This window comes from Sphaeramia orbicularis, chromosome 19 (genome assembly GCF_902148855.1).
Source record: "Sphaeramia orbicularis chromosome 19, fSphaOr1.1, whole genome shotgun sequence".
In the NCBI taxonomy this organism is placed as follows: domain Eukaryota; kingdom Metazoa; phylum Chordata; class Actinopteri; order Kurtiformes; family Apogonidae; genus Sphaeramia; species Sphaeramia orbicularis.
The window spans coordinates 26,831,897-26,856,389 of NC_043975.1; the positions used below are offsets into that span (position 1 = coordinate 26,831,897).

Here is a 24,493-nt window from a genome sequence, read left to right on the forward strand (position 1 = left end):
CCAGGACTTTTATATGTTAAAGGTAAGTTCATACTTCTTCCTACTCCTTTTCGACCATGCAATATTCAGACTTGTATGTGCTTGAAGGTAGATTCTGTCCATTTAAATGTTATTTTTAATTTGCTTTGTTTTGTTTTATTTTTCTTTGCATGTTCGAAATAAATAAATAAATGAAATGAAAATGAAATGAAAGGTCAGTTTGGAGGCACACTGAGGGTCCTTATAAAGAATGTAAACGTTTCCTTCTGTCATCTGCCTCTACCAGGACCCAGCTGGTCTGGGTGTCTGCTCGGGGTCCATGGTGCACACAGGTTGCGTTTCAGACCAGTCTGTGCGCCGGGTTGCGCTCCGCAGCGCCGCGCTCCGGCCGGACGCAGAACTACGAGGACGAGCTGTGCGCCCGGTGAGCGACTGCCGCTGAAGAGACAACACCGCTGTCTGCACTCAGGTAAGAAAACCGACATATTTTCATTATTAGGCCGACCCAGTATTAATGCAGCCAGACTAGAAGGGCTGTATGAGCAGGTGACATGCGGGCGAAACGGTGCGTCGTCATTCTCCATCGGCATTTCGTGTTGTCACTTAATATTTTTTGCATGAGGTGGGAGAGGTTGGGCCTCTTTGCGTTACACGTATAGAAACACTGTGCACATGAATGATAGACATTTTCCTCCATCATAAGGCAGTAAAGGCTAAATCCGCACAGTAAAGACGCATTTCACGTGTTTGGGCTTTAAAAAAAAAAAAACAAACCCAAAAATGCGTGCGATCTCCATCCTCATCGATCCCCATCTACAATAAACACTGAAACGTGTTTTTGTTGCAGCCATCATAGCTCCAACAGGGGAAACAGTAGACGTCGGAGAAGCAGTCACCCTCCCATACAAACACGACATTGCATATTTTCTGCTCCTTCTCGGTGAAAATGTCTCCATCACCATCTCCGGAGCAGGTCCTGCTTCTCTTTCAGTCTGACTGATGTTGTCCACCGCGTTCTAACAACCCTAATCCGTGAGAATATTTCTAATCTCATTAATAAAGGATCCCCCAGAGGAGCACAATGCAATGTTACTGGTGTGTTTATGACTCTAATTTGTTTTGTTGCCTGCTTTTCTTTGTGTGGATTACTTGAGCGCAGTGTGACTTGTGGCAGAACATGGACTGAGCTGTCGGTCTCCCTCCCTCTATTCTGGATCTTTCGCTTCTTTCTTGCATCTGAAGGCCTAAATGGCTTCAAGCATAGCTATACGTGGCTCACATGCATGCTTCTTTATTCTGCGTAAAGGGATATCTGTATTAAATGCAATGCGCAATCGAATCCCTGGTGTAAGTGCGTCTCCATTTGCGTGCGTAAAAATCCTGTATGTTCATGTTCTTCCATTATTTACAAAGAGGAGAGGGAATGGGAATGATGCGGCGCCTGTGCGCAAATGCCAAGCCCATTTTTCATTTGATCAACAGTGGAGACTGTCCGCACAGCAGCGCAGCGTCTCCACCGCCACCCAGGCCGAGCAGTGGAGCAGGCTGCTTATCTGACACATATGGGCTCTTCAGTAATCCTCCCGGGGTCAGTGGACACGATCTGATCCACAGTAGGTGTATGAACGCGTGCATGCAAAAGCTTTCAGCGTAAACCTCTTTAAGCACTCCAAATAAAACAATAGGCCTCCGTGTGGCGTTTACGTCCCAGTAAATGAGACCTGTTTAGTTTGATGGACTGGGGTGGATTCACACAAATGAACAGAAAGACCATCTATCTCTCTCTTTGCTCGCCTTCCTTCCTCCCTCTCTCCCTCTCCCTCTCTGTCAGACACACCTCTTTCCCACCCTCGTAGGAAGAGCTTTTTGCGGTACTAGTTACATTGATTTTTGTGCACCAAGGAGGGGAAACGGGCATGTTGTAGTCTGTAACCGCAGCTGGGAGCCATAAAATATGTGACTGTGAGCGTCAGTGTTGGGTTGATAGACTCTGTCAGATCTGCACAAATAATTCTTCAGCAAGTTGGTGCAACCCTCTGGTATGTTTCTGGAGAAATGTGTTGCTATGCATGCAGTGAGGTATCAATCATATCAAGCAGCTGAACTCCTGCACATGGATTTCAGAATATCTGCAACTTATTATTAATTTTAAAGATTTATTGGAAGATTAAATGGATGGACAGTATTTTCTCATAAATGTATCCGTGCTGCTGCATTCGAGGCCTTGAAGTGAACACAATCACTCTTATGAATTTGGCTGCCAACTTCATTCTGTCATTAACCTCACTGGCACGTCCTGATGCCACAGTATTATGAAATGAATCAACATTGAAGTGCTCCATTTAGCAAAGACTGACAGCCTATTGCCTCATGTAGGCTCGGGTCCAAAGGTGACCGCATCCAGTCAGCCTCATTTTCGAAAAGACCTGCTAGAGGAGCTTAGGCTGGCAAAATCAGCTACATGATTTAAATTGCTTCTCTCCAGTCCAGGTTTTTACGTAAATGATTGAGATTCCTGATCTACTTCCTGCTATGTGCACATTTTTTATGCAAGTCCAAAGGTTCTGTGTTGTGATTCATCCAAAAAAAAAACCCCAAAAAAACAGAAGACACAGATGAGATGGAAATGAAAAAGCTGTAACGTCATGATGATGATGTGTGTCTGTGACTTGTTTCCGGTCGCGTCTTCTTGTTAAAAAGAAGAGGAAAAGCCACAGCAGGCTTTAAACTGCATTCTTGTGTGTGTTTAATTGGCACCATGCTGATGGAGGAGCTTGGCTCATTGCACCGATAAGACTTCATCACAGCAGCAGACCAGGGTGTGTGTGTGTGTGTATGTGGAGTATCTAGTTGTAGCTCCGGGTCTTGTGTACATATTGATACAAGCAGCAGCTGGAACATTAGTGAGTTTTACTTTATACTATGACAACACAAGAAGACTTCCTCATAATCTGAATGTCTGTGGACTCAATAATGTTGTCAGGTTTGTTTTGCTACAAATTATCTTCAAAGAAACTGAAAATGGAACGTAGTAATTATCTGCCAAAGATGTCACGACATCAGCGTCTTTGTAATGATTTGTGTGAAAAGGTACATGGGTGTGTTTGACCTTCTGGAGTTCTAAAAAAAAACAAAAAGTGGAAAATATTCCAGTGATGTGTGCGTGGAGTAAGTCTGCAAGATGTTTCCTCTCTGGTGCTCAGATGGAGGGTAAAATGGAACCCGCCTTTACCTCCAGCCCCTTCGCTGCAGGGCCGGGCCCACCACATTAGAAAGGTAGAGTCAGTCTGTGTCTGTGGAGGCTGGAGGCTGGGCAAGAACAGAGAGGGAATGATGAGGAAAGTAGGTCAGAGATACAGAGGCAATCAAGCATGAGAGCATGAGAGCAGCATCCTAGTCTGTACTGAACTACAGGCAGCACTGGTGAGGCCTGCACACACACATGCACACACACACACACACACACACACACACACACACACACACACACACACACACGCACACACAGCATCCAGGCAGACCACTTTGTATTTGGTATTTATCCATTCAGCCAACGATACAACCAATCAATCAGCACATATTATTCATTTAAAACCAATAATCATGTTCTGTATGGAGCAGTCTGTCAACATCGCTGTCAGATTCTCAGACGTGGGGATTTGCTGCACATCTCCAGACGTACTGTGAAGTGACTGTCTCTTTTGTACATTTTGTCGAGCAAAGCAACAATTCGAACAAGCCGTTGCTGCGTCTGGAACCTCTAACGAGCCTTTATTATTTTTCATTTTGTTTTTATGACAGCACTTCATCAAAAACATGATTAGACCTGCAGTTCTAAACTGTTTTATTACCACCAATATGAACTCCTCTAGTTTATCTCCAAGTTAATTTATGTGATTGCACTACTTTTATGTGTTATTTATTGTCAGCAATCTCAACATATAAGCAAATACACATGAAACATTACACTGGTTGACAATCAAAAGCTTCCAGATGAAATGCAGTGATGTTTTAGCACTTAAAAGTACGAGTCATCTGTCTGTAGTTTTCCAGTTCTAGTTTTCAGTTAAATTTTTTATGAATCAGTGCAAGAACAGAGTTTATTCTAATCTTACAACTCATCTCCAAAACACTGTCTGCACACAAGAGTATAATTCACTTTTTGTTTTTTGTTTTTTTTAAACAAGACATTGTGGACAGAAAAACAACAACAACAACAACAACAACAACAACACATAAACAAAGGGGAAATCAAACAAATAAACAAACAAACCAAAAACAGCAACAATGACAGAGTAATAACAAACAACAAAAATGACAACATCATATTACAATGAAAAAGATAATAAATGTAAAGAGCAACTAAAGGGGAGTGAGGGGGAAAATAATAATTGTTCTAATAATTCAAAATTATATAATAATAATAATAATAATAATAATAATAATAATAATAATAATACCTGTAGTGTAATTTGCTAGTATTATTGTGGCGGCGGTAGCGGTGCAGGCAGCCAAAATACAAAAATGACTTAAATAATTTAATATTTGTAATAATGTATTTGAATCAATTACTATCCGTTATAGATATATATGAATCACTTTTACATGTCCTTACAGTTAAGATTTCTAAATCTATTATATGACGTACATAAACCTGTTTGTAAGTATTGTAGATAATACCAGTTTATCATAAGTCCTGAAAACATCCGCCAACATCAGCTTCTGTTATTTGTTTTCCACCTTTAACATATGTAAATATTAGCACATTTGAACTCAGAGCAGTGTTCTATAGCCTTTGTCTGATATGGTTTCTATTCCTCTGTGCCACAGACCTCTAATTTTGTCATAAACTGTTAAAAACACGCGTGTCACACTGAGAACATATTTAGTTTTCTAGACAGTAGGCTTGCTAAGGTGTTTACATGGCTAATGAAATAGAATATTCCACTAACATAAGACGCATTACATTCATACTCTGGATTTCTTAAACCATGTGTTTTTGTTGTGATAGACTTAGATGCATATTGAGAAGCAGATTATAAATGTCCAAAGAATGTTCCTCAAGTAATATCTGTATGTTTCAACTGGAATAAGGTGTAATCCAGAGTATGCAGATGCAGTATGTTTAGATGACACATGTGAGATTCAGAAAATATACATATTTGGAGCAATAATGAGATATTAGTGTTCATGTCCCTGATTAACATGAACCCAGCCACTGTATGTTAACTTCAATGAATTCCACACTGTCCTGTTTCCATAAATAGCAAGTTCACTGGTGCACAAAATGCGTATTAAAACACAGCTGAAAATAGCCACTCAAACATTAACAACTTCCTGCTGTTCTAGTTTTTTGTTTTTTTTTTAAAGGGGAAATCGCATGCTTTCAATCTCAAATCTGGCCAAAGTGACATTTTCCTGTTTGTGAGCCTAAATCGAGCCCATTAATAAAATGGTTCTTTTGCGTTTCTGCGTTAACATATGGGGTCATGCAACGTCTAACTGCTTCGTCTTGGAGCTGTGTCAACATCACTGTTGACCATTCTCCTTCCAGAACCATCCGAGCACTTTACTCTGGAGCAAAAACCTGTGCCAAGATTACATTTTCACACGCCCCTGAGAGGAACAAGCTGCATCAGCAGACCTTTGAGCCTTTTCCCCCTCATGAAGCTTCAACAAAAGCTGCAGTCCTGTTTCTTTTCTCTGGCAGGTGTAAACAACGTGCATGTTTTATCCTTCAAGATCCTGAAACAACTGATGGAAATAAAGGCTCTGGAGTTTTTAGACATTAATTCAGGAGAAAATGAAGGAAAACCTGCAGAAATGTGGTTTTGTTTGAACTTCTTGTGACATTCCAGTCCACCGTACATACCCTGAATATACAGTATATGATTATCAGATTAAGATCCAGCTCTTATCAGCCTGGAGTTTGTTTGCTCTCCAACCGTCTGAGCTCCCGGATGTAGAGTGAGCCGCCTCTCAAAGGGATTGTCTTCGTTGGCAAGGGTGCAACTCACTTGTTGTTTGGATTCTGTCATGTGTAATGCTACAATGGGAGTGTTTGTCCCGAAGCTGTGTGTGAGGACTGAGAGTACACTATTCATTAGGATTTCTATGGGACACAAACGTCACACTGCTATTTTATGTCAGGAAGGCCTCCTTTTTATGGCTTTTTTTGGGCTTTTTTGATACTCTACATGGTAACATTAGACATCTGAAAAGCTTAGAATGTGCCATTTTTGTCTGATAGTGTTATCATCTACAAGTTTCAAGAAAAAATGATCCCTTTTGTGGTTTTCTCAAAAGTCTTTTTAGTCCTGATCCGGTTGCCACTTGTCCCATTCATGCCGTTTGTGGTGAATGTGGAATGTTGTTTAAACATCCAAGGTCAATAGATATGCAGGTACACTGAGTAAAGGTCGCATAGCTGAGCCAAGTGAGCCTTTAGAGCAGATCTTATTGGATGGAGTAACCACGGCAACACTTTAGGCATTGCAGCCAATAAAGGGATAATTGCATCAGGTGCCACTACACTGTGTTTTGTATAGAATAAGGCTGAAAAGAGCAGAAAATGTATGGCAACGTTGTCTCAAATGAATGCAAATGATGGCTATCGCAGATGTAAACACATTTTTTAATCCAACTTTCAGTGCTTTTTCTTAATAAACATATGCATTAATGGCGTAAATATATTAAGTGAAGCTGTCAGAGATTAAACGTATGCCAAAGCAGGCATGAGGGTGAAAATAAAGATCAGACGCTGTTTACATAGTCTTCATCACGAAACAAACAGAAAGAGCAGTTTGGATGCCCGGACTGATTATGCTATAAGCCCTGTGCGCTGGCTTGGTGTGCAAATTTGCATGTCTGTGCAATGACAGAGAAAGTGACTGTGTGAGAGGACAGTGAAAAAAAATATGATTCAAACTGAAAACTGCTGATGTAACCGAAAGCTTGGATTTAATCTGATATGTAATCCTCTTTTTATGAGATTTGGCGCACTTCACATCTCGCTGGTTTAGTGAGCATGTCAGGACTGTGAGGTTTCTTCTGTAGTAAAGTGTAGAGTATTAGCATCTTAATGAGTCATTTTGTGTCACCTTTTGCTGTAAAAACTAAAACATGGCGGCTCTGTGGTCCCAAGGTTATAATAGTTTTGGATTTTTCATTATAGTTTAGTTTTATTTAGTTTTGACTTTTTTTTTTTCTCTAATTCAGTTACTTTTAATTAGTTTTTAGAGCAGGTTTGCTAGTTTTTATTAGTTTTTGTTATTTTCTAAATGCTTAGTTTTAGTTTTTTTTATATCTTTTATCTTCTTTACCATCGAATTCAAATAAATCAGACAGGACTCTGCTGCTTTCTCCCAACTTTAGTCTCCATGTTTCCAGGTAGAGTGGGGATGAGAAAACGACTCTAAACCACAAGTGACGAGAAGTGACAGACTGTGCCAGCAGCTAAAATTGCTTGAGGGAAATAAATCGATTTTATACCAATCCAACATTGACAAAGACGAAAACGAAGGGAATTTTATCCATAATTTTTATACGTTTTAGCTAGTTTTGTAAACACACAATACAGTTTCAGTTAGTTATCGTTATTTTCTTTTAATCATAGTTTTTATTTATTTCAGTTAATGAAAATGTTTTTACAATTCTAGGTTTCGTCATTTCGTTAGTTTTCGTTAACCTTGCTGTGGTCCTGCTCGGGGATGAGATTGACTTTCAGAGAAGTTCGAGGCTGGAAAAAGTCAGCGGTGCTAAGCAGAGAATCAGAGGTGGTCACTGGTTGTTTAGGAAGTGCAACTTATCACAGCAAGGAAGCTGAGCACATGGGCAGGAGGGACTATTTTTGTCTGTAAGGCTGTAACATGAAGCGCAGACCCCACGTCAGGATGTATAAATAACTTGGTTTTCACAGACACAGTGTCTGTTTACATTCAGTGGTGACGGACCAGGTTTTGTACGACGGATGATAAAGTGTACGCCATCAATATATTTCATCTCAAACACCTGACTTTCTACCTTGTCAGCTTCCTTTGCATGTAAAAATAGTCATGAGCCATGTGTTTGATTCCAGCTCTGTGACATGGACAGACTGACTCCTCATCTCCATTTATTTAACTGGCTTGGGTTGCGTTGTGTTTGGTTTTTTTTGCAGCCTAAACTGTGACCGGTAATGGACTACATGAACAACGCCTCAAACAGCTACAGTTCTGGAGACACCATGAGTGCTTCATTAGGAAACATGTCCATAAACGATCAGCACCACCAGGAGAATGGAGTCCAGATGGGACACCAAATGAAAGGTGAGATATCCACTAACCCTGCTGAGTTAATGTCCAGTAAACATAATGACTAAGGCTAAAATGTCAACGCAAATACAGCATGACGGACACAGAAAACCAGGATGTAATCTGCTTATCATTTCAACATATAGCCGGATGTTTTATTCCTGACATTCTGATGTGATTCAATCCGGAAATCATGTCCGACAAATAAAAACACGAGCTTATAAATTATAGCTGCGGCGTGTATGGATTACAAGTGTTTATGTCGGTCAAGGCCTGAAAATGTTCCATATACACTGGCTGGTGAAAAAAAAGTTGCACATGCAATATTTGTCTGCACCACCTTTGGTTTTGACAAGAGACATTCACTGTCACATCTATTTTGCCACATAATGCTTACATAGTGTCACAATAAGGTTCATAATATTATTTCCATCCATAGTTGCTTTAATTTTTGATTATTGATGATGGAGAATCGGACAGCTGCATCAAGTCTTCATCACATCCCACATTAGAGTCTGGACTTTATGGTGACTAATCCATGTGTGAAAATGTGTGTCACAAACCTGATGACCCTGATCAACCCTTGCACTGTCCAATCTTTTTGACGTTAAAGACAGAAGAGGCTACTTACCTCATCAGTTATAGTTTAATAACCTGTTACAGCTGAAACATTATTAACCACTGCAGTACTTACCCATGGAAGGATCTGAACTATTTGCAGAGTTAAATCCAGTGAATGTTTCCTGTAATCAGAACCAAAGGTGGTGCGGTGAAATATTGCATGTGCAACTTTTTTTTTTTGGCCGGGCAGTGCAAATATATTTTTTTATATTTATTTATTTATTTATTTATTTAGTTTGTTAGTTAGTTTATTTGATAGGGACAATGCAAATTACATAGTATAACTTCTACCTGCTACAAACAACCTGTAGTAACTGATGATTCACATAAAGAGATTATAGATATTGCTAACTTCCATCTCCAGTCCCTCGTCAGGCTTTTAGCAGAGAAAAAAGAAAGAAAGAAAGAAAGAAAGCGAGAGAGAGAGAGAGAGAGAGAGAGAGAGAAGTAAAAAACATGTAAGGTTGCATAAAATGACAAAGTACAATCACAGATGTTAGAAAAATAATATATATATACATACACATATATACATTCGTATACACATACATATATATAAACAGGAATACAGCATATGTACGTATTTAAAGTCACGTAAAAGTTACATAAAATTACAGTAAAATCAGAATTGTTGAAAATGCGTGCATCTGTGATTTTGCCTTAGCCAGCCTTTGACACTTTTATTAAAAGTTTTTATATCTTGTGTTAATTTTGATTGATTGATCTAATACAGACATTACATAATCTATAGAATTAGGTTTTGCTGCAACATTAACGCAAGTGCAGCTGAAAACATTGAACATTAATACTGCTTTTTAGTTCCTTTTTCCCATCCGACACACCTGATCTGTGATGAAATGACACATCCAGTTCACTCACTATGGTTTTATGTTAATGCCCTGATCCCATAACATAATCTCACGGTCTTTAAATTACTTCCACATAGAGTTTCCTCAAACTCAGTGTCGTCTGTATTGAGTCAGGACAGAGACTTAGACCCAGCGTTCCAACTGTGCTTTGTTTTAATCCCTCTTTACATAATAGATACAAGACATGCCTGACTGGGCCTGAGTGCCCAACTGCAGCTGCACTGTGCTCTGTAATCCAGGCATCTGGGTCAGGCCCTTTAGAACGCACCCTGTCTCGTCATCGTGTAGCTGTAGTACCGTCTTCTACCAATTCAGTTCCTCAACAATTAGGCTTTCACTGGTGCCACCAACATCTGACGATTGAAAGGCTTGTTAAACAGGGAATAATTAACCAGAGAAGCACGGTAAGATCTTCATTCATCTGTCAGTTTTACACTGTGCACAATGAGTCATTACATTCCAGTCAGATAATTACTTATGTAACTGTAAGCGCTGTTCTGTCAACGATGTGTATGTGTGTCTTCTCCTTATCCTGATCAACCATATGGCCAATTAGTACGTAGTCTAGCCTTTCCTAGTTTACAACCCTCACTAGTGCACTCGTTCTCCCCGTTTCCATTTCTTATTATCTCACGCACAAGCAGGACGCAGTGCACAGACTCAGACCCACCTGCAAAAGTAAACAACACACTTATCAACGGTCAAACACACAGTGAGTATGTCTCTCACCTTTGTGGGTAGAGCTGTAGTGTTCAAAGTAGAAGACGTGGATGTGCAGAGGGTGTGGTATTAGAGTAGACACTTGTGTAGTTGCTTTTAATTATTTCATGTGGATTGGTGGTAGAGTATTCACTGCAAAAATCAAAATCTTACCAAATGTATTTTTCTCATTTCTAGTTAAAATATCTCATCACACTTAAAATAAGACATAATCACCTAAAGAGTAACTTTTCAGTGAGATATAAGAACTTATTTTTAGACAATAAATCTTATTTCAAGATATTCAAGATAATTTTCACTTGTTCCATTGGCAGATTTTTTTGCTTAATTCAAGATTTTTTTTTGCTTAATTCACACAAAAAATCTGCCAATGGAACAAGTAAAAATTATTATGGTAAGATTTCTTGAAATAAGATCTATTGTCTAAAAATAAGTTCTTATATCTCACTGAAAAGTTACTCTGTAGGTGATTGTGTCTTATTTTAAGTGTGATGAGATATTTTGACTAGAAATGAGAAAAATACACTTGGTAACATTTTGATTTTTGCAGTGTAGTGTTGCCATTGCTTTAATGTGAAAGTTGATCTGTTTAATATTTAACCTGGAGCGTTCATACAGTACCTGCATCCACTGGTCATTATAAAACTACTGCTCACTCACACAGGTTCAATCACTTCAAAGTACAAATGATTAGTATCTTTACTAGAACTGTCTTATTTTTGTTGAGTTGCACCTCTATTGTTGGGTTTTAATGATTAACCCTGAAAGACCTTGAACTATTTTGTGGCTTCCAAGTGATTTTTTTTTTTCTATATTTAACCTTTCCTAAATGATTTAGCACCATATGTTATGAATGTACCCAATGCATTTAGTATTTTTCATGGAAAATCAGGTATTTCCATTTATTTAATTAACTGATCATGTAGATGGTCATAAAAGCTGTGGGTAAACTAAAATATTATTACATCAAAACAGAGAAAACTCAAGAAAAAGTGACTTTTATATCATATGAATGTAAATAGAAGCGTCTACCACCACTATCGTTTGTCAAACTACATGGGTTTTACTGGTGAATCAGTGTTGCAGAAAATGACGATGTTTCCACATTCACTATGGAAATGCTTTGCATTTTTCATTTCATTTATTAGTTTATTATTTTGTGGATAATCCCAATTAATTAACTGTATCAATAACAGTAAAAAGGGGCAGCTTTAGCCAACATGGCTAGTATCTTGCTGTAGTCCCAGGCCTGATGATGATAGACACCCTAAAAAACAATATATTACAGCACATTAATAAAAAAGAGAGAGTTAAGACAGCTAAGAGACAAGATAAATTAATAAAGATAAAAAGATAAAAGAGAACAGTGAAGCATCAGTACAGTCACATCCAAATGGGTTATATCTGATGCTGCGGAAAAGCTTAGAAACTGCATTTTACCTAAATTATAACTATGTATTAATAGGATTACTGTGTTATTATATTATTAAACATTTTATATCAGTAGATGTGTTTGGTCACTGGTGGCTGTTCAGGTCTTTGAGGGTATATCTGGTGGCCAGTCTACATAAATAAACATGTGCGGGTTTGCTGTATGTAATCTAATATGTATAAAACCTGAATTGAGCTGGACAATCATATGCAATGCTGATTTAATATAAACTAACATATGATACTGCTTCATATTTCCTCCTTTTAATGTGAGGTTTGCTCATGTTCGTTTGCTCATGTAAAGTCTGTGTTGGAGTCTGTGTTGTGCTCAGAGCCAGTCATTTGTTGATTATCTGTCAGCTAGTCAACAAATAGTGATTTACTTTCCTTCTTACACTGATTACACTGGTCTACAAGTAAAATGCTTCCAGAATAAAAGAGGTGAAATTTTAGAACGTGTGAGTCCAAAATGTTGGTTGGCTGAAGTTTCTAAGATACAATCTTAGGTCAAAATGTGAAATTCGAGAATTAACAAGAGAATAGGTTTTACTCAAAAGGAAAATTTGTGTCAGAGCTACCAGATCTACTTCAAAACAGTCTGCACATCACAGTACATTCACTTTACAGTTTCTATCTAGTGGAAGATTTATAAATCTATTGTATAAATGTACATATATGTGTAATAACACTTTATCATATACCTTGAAAACATCAGCAAACCAGCACTTTTGCCATTTGTTTTCCAATTAATCTGATTAGAATACGTAACATTTAGCACATTTAATTTCTGAAGCAGATAATTTCTAAAAAAAACACAAAAATGTAAACCAGTGTTATAACAGCCTGTAGACTATTTCTGTGTAGAGAACCTTTTACCTGGGCTCTTCATTATCTTTCTACTGCTCATCCACAGTGTCACAGTGTTCAAAACACTTGATACAGACTCAAAGCAAAAGCTCAAAAAAAATGCACAAAACTAACATATTCAACCTTTACACATTGCATTAAAGTCGTGCAGGAGGCGTTACATTAATATGAAAGTTATATGAGCTAAATATTAGTACAAGCTGTAGGATACAATGAGACATTTAGTCCAAAAATGTGTGATACTGGATATTTTACATTCATCGTCTGTCTTTTTTATATACTCGATGCTGAAAGCTGCTCATATTATGTCAAACTGGTTCAGTCTGAGGTGTTTGCTCCTGTTTACAGTAAATATCACAAGCTGAATGTTGATATGATTTCTAAAAACAGAGTGGAATAAATACTTCACATGTGCCCTGGATGTGTCTATTAAATAATGTCTACCACCATCATTTTTACCATTTTTATTTCATTTTACAGCCCCTCTTTGGATAATTAAGAAGCAGTCGTTTTCGGTTTTACTGGTGTTGACTGGGTTTATGTTTAACCTCCAGTTTACCTTCAATTCACAGAGAACGAAACAGTGCTCAGTGAAAATGGTCTGGAGTCTGGGTCTGAAGTAAAGAGCAGCGTCTGTGAGGAGGAGGCACAGCCTGGTGCCTCTGCAGGGGAGGGTGAGGTGCATCCTGGTACGCCCTCCTGCATCCTCACATAATGTCGCTTGAACCAAAGACACATTAACAACTAACCCACGTTTAGCTCATTTCAGTTGGTGTGCAGATTTCACTTTTATTTACCCTTTTTTTTTCCCCAGATCATTTTATATTTAACCCATAAAGACCCAAACATCCACCAGCAACCAAAACCATCTACTGATCTAAAATGTTTAATATCTGTTGATCTACTAATCCTATCAATACATGTAAATAATTGGTGTGAAATACAGTTATTCATGTTTTCATGGTCATCAGATATGAACCATTTGGACATTCATCTTCTACAGCATTGATTCACCAGTAAAACCCAAGGAGTTGGATCAATGACAGTGGATGGAGACACTTGGTTTATGTTCAGTTAATGATAGATTTTATTGAAAACGTCACTTTTTGTTGAGTTTTCTCTGTTTTCGATACAATAACCCTCAACTTTAATCTGAACTTTTATGAACATCTACATGATCAGTGAATTAAATTTAGGAAAATACACAATTTTCACAAAAAAAAACAAAAAAACACACAAAACACAGAGGGTAATATTATAAATAAATTTTGATAAATCACTTAAGAAAAGTTAAATATAGAGAAAAAAAAATTGGAATTGCCACAAAAGTAACACTGAGTCTTTATGGGTTAATAGAAAAAACAGAAAAATTCATCTTCGTTTGCTGGTTTTCTTTGACCTTGGAGTTTTTTTTTATTACTTTCAGCTTTCTAACTCTTACTTCTCTTTGTTTCAGCACTTTCACTCTTTTTCATTCTCAGTTTTTACCTCTATATTTGCAATTACATGCTTTGAATCCTGTATGTTTGCCTTTTGTCCACTCTGTCGTTTACTGGTGAGAGGCAGGAACAGACTAACTGTGCTGACACTAAACAATATACAACACAAGCTTATTACTCAGACACTGTGTAGTCACCTCATCAGGCCCTAGTGCTGCACAAGGACTACAGATCACAGACTAACATGGAAAACAAGGGCTCTGTGCTCGTAAGAATTAGCCACAGTAGTCCCAGGCCGTTCTGGCTCAAGCATGCTTTGATCATAAATATCAGGACCGACAGCTTGTCCAAAGCGTATGGGAATAAGGTTCATCTGGGTGAAAAGTCTCCTTGATGTGTTAACCAGCTCATGAGTCCCAGGACATGAGAAGTACCACAAGTGACGCATCGCAGACAACACATGTTCAGAAGATGTCACTTCACAGCAGATTAAGCAAAAGTAAACTTAAGGAAAGTCTGGATTAGAGTTTGGCTTTGGGTTCAACAGTTCATGTTTTGTAACTGACGGGCATGTATTTGTCCTGCAGCAGAAGCATCTGAACCATGTGCAGAGAAAGAAGCTGTGTGTGAGATCTCAGAAATGCAGAGCGCCTCGTTCGAAGACGAGGCGCCGCTTGGTGTCTCTGGTGAAAATGAGGGGCCTCCTGGTACGCCTCCTGTCAATGAGTTTATGCCTCTTTTTAGCAGCTTTGCATCTTTCAGTTTTAAAACCAAAGTGGCCGACCTTTCTTTTATTTGTTTTAGAATGACGCTTACCTTCTTGTTTTCATTTCAGCGCCATGTTTGGATTTGAGTGTGCTGTGGGTTTCTCCTTGGCTTCCTTCTGTTTTGTTCATGCTCGTTCTGACAGCTAATACTTTGCTTCTTTCAGGATAAAGCTGCAACATGATGGCTTGAGTAGCAAATATAGCTTTTTTTTTTTTTTTTTTTTTTTTTTTTTAACAAAAAGATGTTTACGTCTTGGCTATTTCAGAGCGAAAAGGAATGGCCAAACCACAGGCTGATTTAAGACTGGTGTGATCTGTTAAACAGATGCACAGCGCCCAGTCATGTGGATGGATGGAATAATGTTAAAAACAGCTGAAGTACCACATGGAGCACCAGCTTAGGTGTGGTACAACAGGATGTTAAGACTTAAATAAAAGCTGTGTGGAAAACTGACCGCCCTGTGCCTGCATTTTCATCCCTTTCTTTTTGAATGATCTATTTGCTGTGGGCTTTTTGCATTAACGGAAGACATGCTGTATGTGGGCTTTGAATTGATTTCTTTGCAGCGAGTGTATTAATCAGGCATGAATGACAGAAACTCATTACTGACAATGCTCTTGTGTCTTTCTCCTCTGCATCATCATGTTCAATCTGCAGCAGGAGGAGCAGCTCCAACAGGTAGGCCACTCTATATTTTATTGATTGCACTTAAGACTATTCATTTTTTGCAGCTGTTAGCTATGAATACACTTACAGCCCTAAATAATAAGAAAACTCAAAGAATGTTGACTGATGTTTTAGTAAATGCTGTAGCGTCAATGTTTCATTTAGATAAAGCAACACTGTTAAATTCCTAATAATTTTTCGAAATGTAGGGATGCACCGATTGTTAAATTTCAATACCAATATTCAATAGATCAATCTGACTGACAGCTGATACTGATACCTGTGTCGTCTTGTTATTTCATGTCATTTATTCCCCATTTAATGCCAAGCAGACAAATAAATCATCTTTGACTGAGCGTAATATTAGTCAGGTTTATTTTTAATCTTACATACAGTCGTAGACAAAATGATTAGACCATCAAAAGTCATCAGAAACAATGGTTATGCAATCAAGTACTAACTCCTGTGTGTATCATGTGACTAAAACAGACAGTAAAGAAAACATGGAATGCCTAAAAGCACTGTTTTTGTCAGTACAATGCCGTAGATATTGATGTAAGAACTGAAGTGATTTTGGTTATTATCAAGAAAACATGGAAAATGGATAAATATCAGCTCTGAAATTAAACTCTGATGAGCTGTTTTTGTTGTTATCATTATATTCGTCCAAACAAATGTACCATTAGTTGTACCAGACATTAAAATGAACAAGAAATTAAAGAAAACAAGGGGTGGTCTAATAATTTTTTCCATGACTGCATTAGATACATTGACCGCTGCCGACAGCTGATGTCAACACTGATATGTCTGTGCATCCCTACCAACATGAATTTCTCTGAATTTTTAAGTATAATTTTAACCCCATTTATTGCCCCTTTATCATTGAAAACTTTATTTTCATATAATTTGAATTCTATATTTAACTGAAGACAAAAGAAATGGATTAGGTCATTTATAAATATACAGTTAAATTAAGCACTGATTAGGAGAACTAAGTAGTAAAATGTATAATTAAGGTGGTTGGTATTCATTATGTTCACTGGAATGCATCATTTGTTGTCTGTCACCCCGGTGTGATGCATTATTACCCATTTCCATCTCATTTTATTTAAATTCGATTATGTTTTATCCTTTGTGAAACTGACTATCATCGATCACTTCTCATTTCATGGTCTTGCATTTTCACCTTTCTTTCAGTTTTTTGTTTTGGTGTTTTTCTGGTCACCTCAGTTCAGTAACAGAGTTTTTAATTTTCCTATCAACTGCCCAGTCCTTTAATTTATTTTCAATGGGGAGAGGGAAGCGAGTGCTGTGAATGTCATCATTAATCTGCTTTCCAAACAAATTAGCAAAGCCCGCTACTGGAGTCCTCAGTGAGTTCGCATTTGCGGCCGGCGAATCAAAGCCTTCTGTAGCCGGATCGAATGGTGAGGGCAATGACTTCATGAGCATGGGAGCGTCCTGCTCTTTGGACCCAGGAAGTGAGGCAGCCTCCGGCCTGGACGACGGGCGGGTTGGAGAGTGTGGGAAGAGGCTGAGTGACTCTTTATGGGCCTCTGAAGACATGCAAGCCAGCAGGGGGAGCTTGAATTGGACTGGAGTGGCAGATTCCCATAGGGCCATCAGCCTGGATGCCACAGAGTGTCTGTCTGAAATCAGCAACCCGTCAGCGGTGTGTTTAGTCCGCAGCACTGCTTTGGAAGACCTGACATCAATCGGAGACAAAGGCTTGTGGGTTGATCCAGGGGAGGAGCTCATCTCCAGTGAAAACACTAATGACAGACTGAGTGAAGGTGCAGCTTTAAGGTCCTGCAGTGACTCTGGAGCCCACAGCGTCACCCCAGAAACACAGCCTCACACCCACAGATTGTCAGGCTCTGGCTTTGATTCTGGACTAGCTTTCCATTCAGAAGAACCACCGCCACGCGACCCCTCATCTCAAGCCCGTAGCTATAGAAACACTTCAGATGCGGATACCCTTTTAACAAATACACAATCTGACACGGCAACTGAAAATAACACAAGTGACTCATTGTTGCATAGGGTCGCTGATTCAAAGTCTGACATTTCTAATGACTCAGAGATGAACAGTGTGGCTCTGACCACGGGTTCAGCAGAGCTCCAGAAAACACGCCAAAGTTCTCCAGCCAGAAAGTCTTTGGTGCCGGTCGCTATTTTCAAAGGTCTGTTTTGCTGTCATATTCACCAGTTCAGAACTAGTCCTCTTCAGTTGATTCCTTCCACTTCTTTAAGTTCCAAAGCAGCTTCTATGTTATGCAGCACTCCCTCCAAATTAGTTCAATGGACATGAACTCTTACTCAAGGAGAAGCTTGTTGTCCTCCCTCCCCACTTTGCCTTTTTATTTCATCTCTCCATCTTGCTCACTCTGATGGTCATGCAGCCCCAGTAGCTACTTTTTGCTTTGCACAAGCACTGTTTGTACATTTATCACATTGCATGCTGCAGACCCGCATCACAAAATGTTGATTTCATTTGTTTGTCATACTGCGAATGTTTAGTCACAAAAAGTTTCATTTTTCACTTGGGTGGACACAAATTTAAATGAATCTACCTCAACTATAACCTGTTTCTTTTTCCTTCTGTAGCTCAAGCAAAGATGGATAACGGCTCTGCAGAGAAGGTAACACACATAAGCGACACCAGCCTCTAACATCACATTCATATCTCCTCACCTCCATTCCATTTTTTTTTTTTTTCATTTGTGAAATTCTTCAGCTGTTTTAGATTTTTTTTTGTTTTTCATTCATTTTCATTCTTCATGAAAAAGAAACAAACTGCCACCAAAGCAACCTCTTCCCCTAAACGACCACCCGTAGTCACCAAGGGAAGTAAATTACATGCCTCCTCCCGAAACGGGCCCAGCTCCATCCCCATTAAAACCCGCAGCACAGAGCACGGGCAGCCCACAGTAAGTACAGGACGGACCCGCCTCAGCTCGGACCTGAACCTTCAGATCCAAGCTCTGCGCTGGTAATCACAGTAGATGGATGGATGGATGTCCCTTAGTTTTCTTGAGCCTCCCTGTTTGAGTGTTGTTTAAAGGGTCAAGAAAATCTAACAGCTAAGGGAGCTGTCGGACACTAACTGAAGCCTTGACTGCTCAGAGAATGCAGTTTTACACTCATTTGTAATGAGTAATAGCATGATGAGTGATGTGGGGCAATGATACTGATTATTAGTGATCAAGGAGTTCAGTTTAGTTCAAATTATTTCAAAACAAGTAGTGCCAGGCACAACAAACCCCGCCCCTCTTCACATATTTCGCTCATTATTAGTAAATGGGAAGATTTTGAAAATTCATAAAAATTTTTAACTTTGACCTACTTTTCCCAAAATGTAACGAGATCCATTCTGGGTCACTGGCAATCTATAAAGTCAGTTTGGTATGAATTCAATCAATGGTTTTGCTGCTACAGACATGTGAAATTTTGCCCATTATAAGTAAATGGGGAAAAAAAAACGATATAAAAAATTCATAAAAAAATTTAAACTTTGATCTGCTTTTCCCAAAATATAATGACATCTATTCTGGGTCACTGGCAATCTATGAACCCAATTTGGTATGAATTCAACCAATAGTTTTGCTGATAGAGTGTTAACAAACAAACAAACAAACAAACCGAACCAAAAACAATGCCCCTTGCCTCCCCTTCAGCGGGCAGGGTAATAATCCTTCTTTTGTGCCTAGAAATACAATGTCAAGAAAAAATGAAAACTTATATTTGAAAACAAAATATAACTTAACTTAATTCAAAAGGAGTGGGAGCAAGTGCAACCTATTTAATCCCACCCTTTCCACCCCAAACCAATATACACTGTTGCCTAAAAAGTTGGAATAAATATTTTTACCTCTTCTCATGAAATGATTGTGACAATGTGATTTATTCTTGATAAATAAAATGTAACTGGGACTCTTTATGTAATCACTGTAGCTGGTTAAAGGTGATTACTGATATGTATAAATAGGAATAAAAACACAAATGCGTCTGAAAACATAATTATTCCAACTTTATGGCAGTCAGTGCACATCTGCAGTATTAGTCTTCAAAACTTATACCATAAAATAAATGAAATACATTTCATTAAAGCGTCAGGGTGACACCATTGAGCAAAAAATTCTGCATGTCACTTTCAGCATACTTTAATTCAAGTGGTCTGAGAGGAAACAAGACTTGTCTCATGCCATTAAAACTAAAACTGAGTATTTGATCCAGTAATAACCACTCCATCCTTAACTGGACTGTGTCTTGATTGCTGAGCTGCACATTGCACAGCAGAATAAAAACACAAGCTTAAAAACCCCCACTTCTACTGTGACTCTAAAATGGTTTTCCTTTTTTCTTTCATTTTGCAGGCTGGTGTGAAGTCTCAGACCCCAGGAGCCAAAACTGCTGCTAGAACTCAACCAGGTATGAAGCCTAGGAGCCATCATTTTAATTTAATTTGATTTGTGTTTTTTAGATTTTCATTTTTGTTATTTCCCAAGAAAAGGATTACTTATTATGTGTCATATTTTCTGTGATACAGCTAGTGCCAAGAAACTTCCCACTCCAAAATTTGAAAAAGGTAAAAAAAAAAAAAAAATGCAATGCAAAAACGCGTAGAGAGCACTTTCTGCCTCGCATGGCCACACAACCACAGTCTGATCCAGTCTGTCCTGGATCAAACTTGGTCCGCTTGTAGTCAGCAGTTTTTAAGAATTTTTTGATAGTATTGTTTTTTAAGTATTTTTCTTGGTTCCACACTAATGGTACGTGTTTGAAACTTCTGACCCATTGCATGTTAAATTACTTAAGATGCCAAGAGTGGACAGAGCAGCCCCGGTACTCCCAAATCTCCCTCGAGCCAAGCGCAGTCTGCGAAGTCATTGGCTGAAGCCAACAAAGTGAAGAAGGTCGCGGTGGTGCGTTCTACACCCAAATCCCCAGGTTCCCTGAAGAGCCGCCCCCCCGCCCCTCTGGCTGCTGCAGCACCCATGCCAGACCTGAAGAACGTCAAGTCCAAGATCGGATCCACAGACAACCTCAAACATCAGCCTGGTGGTGGCAGGGTAACCTCTATTCTACATTCTTCTTCTTCTACTGTCCCTACAGTGTACCAAGGTGCAGTTTGCAGATGGAAGTTTATACAATCCTACATACACACATGTGATCGTAGTCTTTTCACTTTTTTAATAAACTGCAGTGTGTGTAAATCTCTCAGACATTTCTAAAACAAAAACTTCAATCTGCCTTCTGATCTTTACGTTGGCGTCTAGCGGTACACTGTTTTCATTCCTCTGTGTGAGTATGTGCACGTATTGTGTGTGTGTGTGTGTGTGTGTGCGCTGTGTTTTGTGATCAACAACTTCGTGTGTGTGTGTGAAGATGATTTTAACACTGAAACTGCTCCAAGTCTTAGTTTTAATTTCGTGTATGCTACAGTCGTGTGTTGGGTGTTTCACTGATTCTGCCGTCTTGTATTTTTGGACTATGGAGATTAATAGTTTAAGATTGAGACACTTGAAATCAAGTCATTACACTGAAAAAATCAAAATCTTACTAAGTGTATTTTTCTCATTTTTAGTCAAAATATCTCATCACACTTAAAATAAGACATTATCACCTAAAGAGTAACTTTTCAATGAGATATAAGAACTTATTTTTATATAGTAATATATTTTACATTTTATCTAATTTTCACTTATTTCATTGGCAGATTTTTTTGCTTGAATTAAGCAAAAAAATCTTGAATTAAGCAAAAAAAAAAAAAAATCTGCTAATGGAACAAGTGAAATTTATCTTGGTAAGATTTTTTGAAATAAGATTTTCAATATCTATTGTCTAAAAATAAGTTCTTATATCTCATTGAAAAGTTACTCTTTAGGTGATTACGTCTTATTTTAAGTGTGATGAGATATTTTAACTAGAAATGAGAAAAATACACATGGTAAGATTTAGATTTTTGCAGTGAATATTCTACCACCAATCCACATAAAAGAATTAAAAGCAACTACACAAGTGAGTACTCTAATACCACACCCTCTGCACATCCACGTCTTCTACTTTGAACACTACAGTTTTACCCACAGAGGTGAGTGACATACTCACTGCGTGTGACTAGAAATGAGAAAAATACACTTGGTAGGATTTTGATTTTTTCCAGTGTACTACATTTTGATTCAGAGTTGAAATTAGTCAACAGCTTTCTTTATTGTCCTGCCATTTGAGTGGCAAAAAACTAAAATATGTATAAATAAACTTTATAGAGTCTGTTTCTTTTAAGTTTAAGGAGCTAATGTTTGACTGAGGAACATGGTGTAATGTAATACAGGTTTTTTAACATCTCTGTGAAGTGTGCATTTTATTTACCTTCATCCCTCAGGTCAACTGTTGAATAGCACATTTAAAAAAAACAAAGATTATGTGATATTCCTAACAGCACTGTGCACATTCCCCAGTTATCTCTTCCTTTCGACCTGTTTTTTACAGGTTTCACAAGCTCATTTGTCAACTCTCATCTTCCCTCAAAATCTAAAAGCTAACCTTTTCATTTTTCCAGGTACAAATCCTTGATCAGAAGGTGGACTATAGTACTGTGCAGTCTAAGTGTGGCTCCAAAGGCAATTTGAAACATGTACCCGGTGGCGGCAATGTGAGTAACTGAGGGATGAACTCAACATCAGATTCTTGAGTATCTCTGCAGTTATGATCATCAGAACCAACTTTTGGTAAAACAAAGGTGCTCTTTTGTTTGTTAAGAGTAAGAAAATGGACTTTAATGTCCAGTTTAGACATCTGAGGACACATAGTCATAATTATCAGATTAAATATTTCTTCTTGTAGTTCTTAAAACCACAGTGATTAAAGTGTTAAAGCCAAAAACCTATTTTTTACAGTAGTAAAACTGGTATATTGTGATATTTTATAAATTCATGTGAGATGCAAAAACCTGCTTGTTTTATTGTTTGGATATGTCTCCCATCGCTCTCAATTCCAAAAAAAGTATGATTTCCAAATCTTACAATTCCATATTCTATCACAATGAACATAGAAAACATATGAAATCATGAAAAAATGCGCAATTTTTAGAGTAAAATCTGTCTAATTTGGATAAGATGGGAATAACATGTCTTTACAAAGTTATGATGGGAGCAACAAAATGCTGGAAAAGTACATGGTACTAAAAAGAAACATCTGGAGAAACATTTTACAAATAATAATAAGGTCAGTGACATGACTCTGTATAAAAAGAGCGTCTTAAAGAGGCAGTCTTGCAGAAGTAAAGATGGGCAGAGGTTCACCAAGCTGTGAGAAACTGCATCAACAAATTGTGGAACAATTTCAGAAAAATGTTCCTCAACATAAAATTGTGAAGAGCTGAAATATCCCATCATGTATAGCTTTGTTGCATCTCACCTGTGCTGCTTCTCTCTTTAATGACTGATCTGCTTTTGTGGACTGAAATCAACTACTGTACGTTCCAGCTCAGACCAAGGTTCATGAACTTGAGCGACCTTGGCACAAATAGAGCAGTGTTTCAGTGTACTTCACTCTCAGTTTGTAACAGTGTGCACAGTTTCAGATGGCAGCTTTCATTTATATATTTCAAAATATGTTGTTCAGTCTTCAATAACATCTTACTTCCTCCGTCTGGTTTGATCCCCTTTTAAACTTCCACATCTTCTGTCTAAAAGAGTTGTTTTTTTCCTTCACAGGTCCAAATCCTCGATAAGAAGATGGACTTAAGTAACGTCCAGTCTCGCTGCGGTTCTAAAGACAACCTAAAACACACACCTGGAGGTGGCAAGGTGAGAAAATGTGGACGCTCAGACACTTTGACCATCACTTGAATAACAGATCATCTTTTTTATCTCACCTCCTGTAGTTGGTGCCTCTGCTGCTATCAGAGGACATTTTATGGAGGAGTCAGTCCATTACAAAAAGCATAATTTCAGATTTCAGCGGCTACATTTATTCCATTCGTGTTAAATTCTTTCTAACAAACGGCTGACTTCCTGTCATTACAGTAGTGTCTCACTCTTCACCTTCAGCTTTACTACTCACGGTATCTCAAGGGTAACGGTCTTTCCCCTTACCTCTGCACTTTTACAGGTTAAAATTCTTGATCAGAAGGTGGACTATAGTAATGTCCAGTCTAAGTGTGGCTCCAAAGACAATATGAAACATGCACCCGGTGGCGGCAATGTGAGTAACTTGGGATGAACTTAGCTCCAGTCTTGAGTTTCTCTACAGTTATGATCATCAAAACCAACTCTTGGTAAAAATGGACAGTGGTCTTTTATTGTTCCTGACCTGGGGGTGGACTGCAGTGGTGTGCAGTCTATGTGTGGCTGCAAAGAAAATGCTCCTGTAGGTTGTGAAATGGAGTACGTAAAAGGATCAGTTCATGTCAGTGTTGAGTAGCTCTACAGTCACGATCATCACACCGAGACTTAAAAAGAAAACACATTATGTCCTTTTCCATCCTGCCTAGTCGACCACGTTCTCTGATTAGATTGCACTCCCCTCAGCCTCATTCTCCTCCCTCCAAGATCAGTTTTCCTCTTCAGAAATGGTCCTCATTTGCAGCTTACTCTGCTGCTATTGCTTTCTCAAGGTAACAGTATTTTTTTTCCCTACATATTGACTTTTCAGGTACAGATTGTTGATAAGAAGTTGGACTTAACCAATGTGCAGTCCCGGTGTGGCTCCAAAGATAATATAAAACATGTACCTGGTGGTGGCAATGTGAGTAGATAAGGGATTGGCCCCTGGCAAACTGCAGATATGCAGCTGTAGCCAAATCCCATCCTCTTGCTTCTCCTGAATGCATCTTCAC

At 38.5% G+C, this 24,493-nt stretch overlaps 1 protein-coding gene across 27 annotated transcripts in view; it reads left to right on the forward strand.

The window, feature by feature from the left end:
* Positions 1-320: 320 nt before the first annotated feature.
* mapta (microtubule-associated protein tau a) overlaps positions 321-24,493 on the forward strand; it is a 38,172-nt gene continuing 13,999 nt past the window's right edge. For 3 of the 27 annotated variants that reach the window (XM_030163577.1, XM_030163581.1, XM_030163582.1), the window contains exons 1-16: positions 321-448; positions 8,138-8,285; positions 10,317-10,472; positions 13,351-13,467; positions 14,805-14,924; positions 15,643-15,663; positions 17,001-17,834; positions 18,259-18,293; positions 18,441-18,581; positions 20,028-20,082; positions 20,201-20,239; positions 20,470-20,723; positions 22,214-22,306; positions 23,370-23,462; positions 23,767-23,859; positions 24,310-24,402. In XM_030163577.1, the coding sequence (XP_030019437.1) occupies positions 8,156-8,285; positions 10,317-10,472; positions 13,351-13,467; positions 14,805-14,924; positions 15,643-15,663; positions 17,001-17,834; positions 18,259-18,293; positions 18,441-18,581; positions 20,028-20,082; positions 20,201-20,239; positions 20,470-20,723; positions 22,214-22,306; positions 23,370-23,462; positions 23,767-23,859; positions 24,310-24,402 (2,274 nt within the window). In that variant the 5' untranslated portion in view covers positions 321-448; positions 8,138-8,155. Of the gene's footprint in view, positions 449-3,278; positions 3,403-8,137; positions 8,286-10,316; positions 10,473-13,350; positions 13,468-14,804; positions 14,925-15,642; positions 15,664-17,000; positions 17,835-18,258; positions 18,294-18,440; positions 18,582-20,027; positions 20,083-20,200; positions 20,240-20,469; positions 20,724-22,213; positions 22,307-23,369; positions 23,463-23,766; positions 23,860-24,309; positions 24,403-24,493 lie in introns of those variants that run through there. The other 24 variants (XM_030163579.1, XM_030163578.1, XM_030163583.1 and 21 more) reach the window with 24 other exon arrangements.